A 7,400-nucleotide genomic window follows, 5' to 3' on the forward strand; every position below is an offset into this window, starting at 1 on the left:
AATGACTTGCTTATCTGGTGTAATTTTATATTTTAATATCTAATGAATCTTACAAAGAAATTCAAATATTTAATAAACTAACATTTGATAAGCTTCAAGCTTAAATACACATGTTGATGTAAATAAAAACTAGCAACTCAGTGAAATTTTCACATTTAAAATGAAATAAATCCATAGAATAATTAAAATTGTTAAAACACACTTCATAAGAAAAAACATAAATATAATTAAATTTTCAGGACACAAAGAAAATTGGCTAGGAATAATTTTATGTATAAATTTGAATGTATTACATTTATTACTATAATTGCCAAGTTAGATTCAAGCGCTTTCTTACTTTAGTAATATTATTAATACCATATTCACAAGTGCCCCTTATTTAGAAAGATGGCAGCATTTGGAATGCAATTCTCCAATCTCATTCATAGTGTTCTAAATATCCAGAGCATACAAAAAAGCAATTATGCCAGCCAGTTTTAATATTAATACCATTTTGACAAGTGCCCCGTATTTATTATTGCAACTATTATTGCAACACGATTAGAAAGACACAGCACTTAGAATGCAATTCTCCAATCTCATTTATAATGTTCTAGAATATTGCATACAAAAAAGCAATTATGCGAGCAAGATCTTCAATTGCCACGCCTTAAATCCAGAGCTTTCATTTTGCTTTACACCTTACCAGTTTTATTTCGACTGGTTATTGCTCCCTCCACCAGCAATTTTTGATTATACACATGTTTGGATAATACCCGGTTTTAATTTGGCTCTATGCATAGCCGCAGCAGAAAAAAATTTTGATTGTTTTTAAATTTGATCCCGACCGCTGCCCCTTCCACTTTTTTGCTTCGCAGAAGAAGCCGCCTGCTGAGCTTGAACATCAGGGCAATTACCTACCAGTAACCAAAAAAAAAATTAAAAAGTAACCCCAAACCCAAATTCAAAACCCGCCGATAATAACAGAGCAAGGAGAATCCTGAATTACGCTGCAGCGAGCGGGCCAGGCAAAAAAAGATGGAAAGAAACACAAAGCGTTTTCTTTCTTCGGCGATCGAACCGAAAGCAAGTGGAAGGAACCCGCGGAGCGAGTTTGTCTCATCTTTAACCCTATGTGGTCCAATGTATGAAAATATTAGCTATAGAAAACTATAAATAACTTAGTATAGTTTAGTTATGCTCCCAAAATGTATTGAGTCCGGTTTTATTAGATTAGGGTGTCTTAAAAAAAACTTTTCTTTGGTAGTGTTTTGAATTTAATTTTAAGAGTAACCCACAAATCGACTTCGAAATAAAAATGTTTAAGTAAAAGAAATTTTTTTATTTAATCAACCAAATAAAATATCGTCGTATTTGTATAATTGTACATTGAATTAAATATTTATTCATAAAATAAAATAAAATTCATTATCATTTCATGATTTATAATAAAATATATTAACTAATGTGGAAAATGTTAGATTTTAAAAAGTTCCTTTTTGAATTAGTTGCATTTATTTTAAGTATATACGTTTAAAATTTAAATTACAATTTTAGTTAATAACATTTTGGAATTTAAATATTTAAATGAAATTTTTTAAAAAGAGTAGAGCCTCTACGCTTACATTTATGAAATGTAAAATACTGCAAATGACATTTAATAGCTATAAAGCTTGAGTAGATATCATGTTCAATATTATCTCAATGATATATCAATATGTTAGTAATATTTACAAACTTTAAATTTTGATATTAGTTTAAAATCTATTAAGCTAATGCTGAGCAAAATCGACAGTTTTAAAACAGGGGCATTCTTAGAGGGTTAAGTTGGCCCTCGGGGGTCCGCAGGCTTTCGCACCGTAAAACGTTTTCGGCTTTCGGTATAATGGCGCTGTAATTGAAGAAGAACACGCGATCGAACGGAGGGGCAGGGGAAGGGGAAGTGGAAGGGAATGGGCCAAAAAGGCGGCAGAGGGAACCTCCTTCTAACAGAAGGGTTTTCGGCTCTTCTTTTTGTTTTCTTCTTTTTGTGTCGGACCCTCTTTTGTGGTGCCTTCGTCATGCATTGATCCATCGTCTTAATTTCACGAGGCTCCCTTTATTTTGTGGATGCGGGCCCCCGATTGATGTCGGGGATCTGTCCGCCCTGTAGCCGATATTGATTTATGTTTTCTCCGGTTTCGCATTCAGAAACCCCTTGCACTTTGTTCTGCTGAATTTCGCACAACATTTTGCAGCTTTGCGTTTGACAAAAGTCGATGTCGTTGGTCCGATGGTCGATGTCGATGTCCACAGGCTGGGGGCTGCAAATGTAATTACCCAAAAACGAGTCTGAATTTTGGTGGGCGGCGGTCATATGTGACGACCGGCTATATATAGGGTTTTTGACATTTGCCCCGACGAAGACTGAGCGACGGCCATGGCAACTGTTCGCTGTAATTGACAAGGAACCAGTATTGGATTCGCTCTGTGTCATTTTCCTCGATTTTCCCCCAGTTTTTCCCAACCTCCCCGTCTCTGATCCACCGAAATGTCCCTATCTTCACACATATTGGCAATGCTGATGAGTTTTTGAAGGGTTAGACGAGTTTAATCGAGCTTTATGTGGCGTGTGTGTTTGCATTAGGGAGTTGATTAGGTTATGGGGGTCATTTTAGCGACAGCAGATAAACATAATTGGCTTGCCTCGAACGGTGTTAAAGGGAAAACATTTTGTAGTTCCAGGGCACAGTGTTAATCGAAAAATCAGTTGACATTCTATTTATTTAATTAAATTGTAGTGTAAGTGTTTTGTATAAAAAATAAGACAAGTGTTAATGGATTAATAAATGTCCTTGGAGAAAAACATTAAATGTTTTTAAATAATACATAAAATGTGTCATTTTATTCTTTACATTTTAAAGAAGTTGTAGTCATCAATATTTTACAAGCAAATGTATTTTATTTTTCATTAAAACCTAAACTAGTATAAAGTACTTCAAAATTACCAATGGCTTTCTAAATAATATTTCCAACTTTTAAATGTTATTAAATAATATTTTAAATAGTTAATACTTAGCATAAAATCTTCAATTTAACTCTCAGCACTCTAAAGACTTTTCAATCATCAATACATTATTATTTTGTTTTTTTTTTTCAGGAAAATGTACACAAACTTATATGAAATGCATTTATTTTTTTTCAAAGCATACTATTCTTCAATCTTAATTGTATTTATTTTAATTCCTAGAACCACAAAAAAGCTCCCTTTAGTTTAAGAATAAAACTCGGCAATTGATTATTTTTCTTGTTCAGAAACCCATTAAACGCTCAACAACAACAAGGCGATGAGGCGCTCCCAATTTTCCAAATATTTTCAGTAAATTATGGGGTGATCATAAATTAGATAAGAAGATATATTTTGTTCAACTTGCGTCAGACTGAAAGCGGCGCTAAATCTTTGGTAAAAACTCATTAAAAAATATATATTTTCAGTGATCGGCTAGGCGCAGAGTTTCAAAATAATTTTTTTGGGAAGTCGTAAACCTAAGCAAAATCAAATAAATATCATATGCGCGTATTGGGCGGATCGTGTACATAGTGAAACTATAAAATAAATAAACTTTGTTGTAAGTGCTGGTCATAAATATTTATATTTTATAGTATGTATGTCGTAAAATTCAAATGAAGTTGTCCCCATGATGATGGCCGATGTGTGGGACGCGTTTATAAACAAATTTCGAAAGCAATTATGAATTGTAGTTTTTGGCATTCGTCGTCTGACTGACAGGAAATTATATTGTAAGGCCATAAAACTGGCAGGCCCAGAGAACCACCAAATGAGCGCCCGAAGAGATCTCCAGGCCCTTGGTAACATGTGCAACAGGCCTTTTGAAGTCCCCACCTCTTCGCCACTCAAATGACTTTTACCCAGAAGTCGTTAAAAACAAAAAAAAAAACGACGAAAATTTCCAATTAATTTTGATAAACGCGGGCCCACAACGAAAAAATAAAAGATGCATATTGGTGTTGGGGGCCGAAGGAAAATTCGTTTGCTGCCCCAAAGCGGAAATCGTAACTGTGCATTGATTGGAATCGGGAAAATGGGAAAGGGGATAGGCAGTGCAACCAATTGTTGCTTATTAGGCCGAAATCATTAAAAATCTATCCAAACAACAACAGCGACGAAGCAACAAATTTTTGTCTACGAAATGAAGCCATTTCAATCAGGCGTTTTATGAGCGTTTCTTGGGCACTTTTTGCTTGCCCGTTTCAACTGGATTTTTACGATTTTACATTTACAAGAGTCCGTCGTCTCCCGATGTCTATCAAACGATTAGGCCCAGTACATACTATATATATACACATACATATAAAGAGAGAGAGTGAGTCTGTGGGTCTTAATGACCAGATTAATGATGCCAAAAACATGATGGGAAGCGATAGATTAAATGGGAGCTATAAAAGCGATTTAAGTGTGGGCAGTGGCTGGGGCCCTGTGGATCTAAGGAAATTCTTCTGAAGGAAGAAGCTTCTTTGAAGCAACTTTACATATCTCAAATATCCAAAGAAGATATTTTCTTTAATGTCAATTCCAGGAAGAGAATTTCTCGTTTATTTACATATCTACTTATTTTTGTGAATTTGTAAATGCAGCATACATACATAAAATGCCATGAGTTCTTTCGTGAACAAATACAAAAAGATTTTAGTTATTAGCTAACTAACTAAATTATGAAATAAATACCCACCTGCATTACCTCTTGATTAGATCACGCCCCACTCATATTTAATTAAACCTTTTGAGCAATATTTACCAAAATAAATAATCAAATCTTGCAACACACAACATAGAAAAATCATAAAGTGCCGCCTTGGTCGCACCGCAGGCGAATAAATAATAATTTAAGCATTTTCATTTATTTACCACACGCTATTGACCAAAATAAAGTTTTCCATTTATTCTGTGCTCCACTCGTAAATTACAGACAGCTGGCATAAAGTGGAGGGGTTGGGGTATTACTTTTGGGGCCAGGCTAAAAATAAAAATCATTATTAAAAGCATCTAGTGCCCAACAAACTGCCCCAACTCCCCGATTGTATCTTGCATTATCTACGCTGCCGTATCTGATAATGATCAACTGCTGGCCGACGCCTCAGTTGCCGCCTTTTTTCTTTATATATATTTTTTCCTTTATTTCGTGTTTTTTTTTCGCTTTATTTTGTCTTCTTTGTTGCCTTTTAATTAAACGCTCAAGCCGCAAGCGGAGCTCAAGTCGCAGTCGCTGGCGGAGTCGTGCATCGGCGGCTGCCCCTTTGAGAGAAGCCTCCTCAATTCTCCTCCTCCTCCGAAGACGATCTTATAGAGGTTGCCGCCTCATTCAGTCATTCATGCCGTCATTGCTTCATTATCCATGCGCACATCACTCAACGAACACTCTGTATGCACTCATTCCCATCCCATCCCATTCCATTCCATCGCATCCCATCGAGAACCCGGTTCCATTTCCAGACGGAATATCCATATTCATCAGCCGATCCATTCGTCTGTCTCCGGCCAAACTCAATTTCGAATTACTGCCTCATTTTTTGAGCTATCAAAGTTTTTCTTTGTCGCACATCTCTCGGTTTTTTATTATATTCAAACACTGAATTTGTAATCAAATAAAAATTGGGAACAAATCTATTTATTAATAAAAACTGATCTGCTGGGCAATGTTTGGCAACTAAAAAAGATATGTTTAACTGTGAAGAATATTCCATCATTTAGGCCAATGTCTTAAATACAACAAAAGTTTGTCATCAGTTAAATTTAAAAATATAAAAAATTAATAATTGTAGGTATACATAACTCAAATGACATTTGTTGTCTTGAAAATATAATACATTTTACGTTATGAGAGAATAAAACATTGTATTTTGCAAGTAATATATGAATTTGAAAATGTAATATTATAGAATGATTTCAGATATGGATTAATTGTATTATTATTAGTTTTAACATATTCCGCGATTAGTCCAAATCGGAATACTTCTTTGAACAATTCCCTGTAGAAGCCAGTCCATCCATGTCATCAATTCGACCAACTGCGTAAATATAATCTTTATCCTTAATGACAAAGACAAATGGACGATTAAGTTCGAATGTTGTTATATTCTGCATATTAATATCATTCACTTTAGCTAGAGAAAAGTTTAAAAATTGTTAAAAATTGCATCAGAGGTTCATTAAAAAATATGTGGCTTACTTAAAATGTTCCTGGGTCTAATTTCGACCTTAGTTTTTTGCATAAACTCATCGATTTTCATGTTAGACTCCAAATAAAACTGCGTACCATTGAACACCTTAGCCATATTTATTTTTGCTAACTTCGAACTGATGTCCGATTCAAATTCCGCCTTGAATATGGGTATCATTAGATTAACATCTATGGGATCGTCCAGTTCAGCCCTAATCTGGGTGCCCAAATTGTCCAATACATTCTGGCAAGTTACACCCTTTCGCGGGAGAAGAAACAAAATGCCAATGTCTGTGGTTTCGAATTTGATGAATATACCTTTGGCCTCGTCCGTGGACATTGTTTCCATTTTGAGTAAAGAGTGCATCATGGGCACGCATATTGGCGCTTTTGATCTGCCTGCAAAGTATCTGTTGACCTGTGATTTGAAACGAATACTCCATTGGGGAGTTAGTGACATTCCACTGAGGGCTACCAATTGCTTAGCTCTTTTCTCCCTTTTGTCTTTTGCATAGTCGGTCAATACCCTATCCACATTATCCAACACCCACTGGTTAACAGTGCGTGCGGTTTTGATATCCTTGGCGTAATCATGCTTCCTGGCACTTGCCATCAGCAAGGAGAATATCATTGATATTTTCTTTGAAAGCGGGTCTTCCTGAGGCACGAACACTCTATTGGCCATCCAGAATTTCGCCCTTGATGCTTTTCTAAATCTACTGGCTAGTGCTTGCATTTCTTTTTTTACTTCAGAGTTTCCCAATCCAGTAATCAAATCTCGACTTAGTTTCGCATCATTTAAACTCGCTTTGCCGGCATAGATTTTAAATAGAATCATTTCAATATCAAACAAAAATAGTATATAATTCCTTTCAGTCTGACTTCCGATTTCCTTAAACAGTAGAAGCGAACGGTTTTGTGACTGAGCTGCACAAAAATACAGCAAAACGCACAGCACTGAGAAAGCTAATTGAAGCTTGGCCATTTTTCACAAACTAAATAAGACTTCAAGGGGTATGATATTTAAGTAAATGGATTGTAATATAGGAACAAATTTCAACTGTCACGGATAATATTAAAAAATTGGCTCATGGAAGACGAATAAAATTGAAATAACACGGATTTAGACACTATTATCTAATGGTTATACATAAAATAAAAAGTGTATATTGTACTTTTGCAAAACTATATGTATTTTCTTTG

The 7,400-nt window shown here is 35.2% G+C and overlaps 1 protein-coding gene across 1 annotated transcript; it reads right to left on the reverse strand.

Annotated features, from left to right (window-relative positions):
- Positions 1–5,591: 5,591 nt before the first annotated feature.
- LOC108145723 (accessory gland protein Acp76A) lies at positions 5,592–7,182 on the reverse strand. Its single transcript, XM_017271286.1, has 2 exons — positions 6,207–7,182; positions 5,592–6,141 (listed from the first exon to the last, which is right to left on the reverse strand). Exons 1-2 carry the CDS (start codon positions 7,180–7,182, stop codon positions 5,972–5,974), a joined length of 1,146 nt encoding a protein of 381 aa, XP_017126775.1. The 3' UTR covers positions 5,592–5,971.
- Positions 7,183–7,400: the final 218 nt, after the last annotated feature.

The sequence above is a fragment of the Drosophila elegans genome, unplaced genomic scaffold (genome assembly GCF_018152505.1).
Source record: "Drosophila elegans isolate 14027-0461.03 unplaced genomic scaffold, ASM1815250v1 contig_208, whole genome shotgun sequence".
NCBI lineage: Eukaryota > Metazoa > Arthropoda > Insecta > Diptera > Drosophilidae > Drosophila > Drosophila elegans.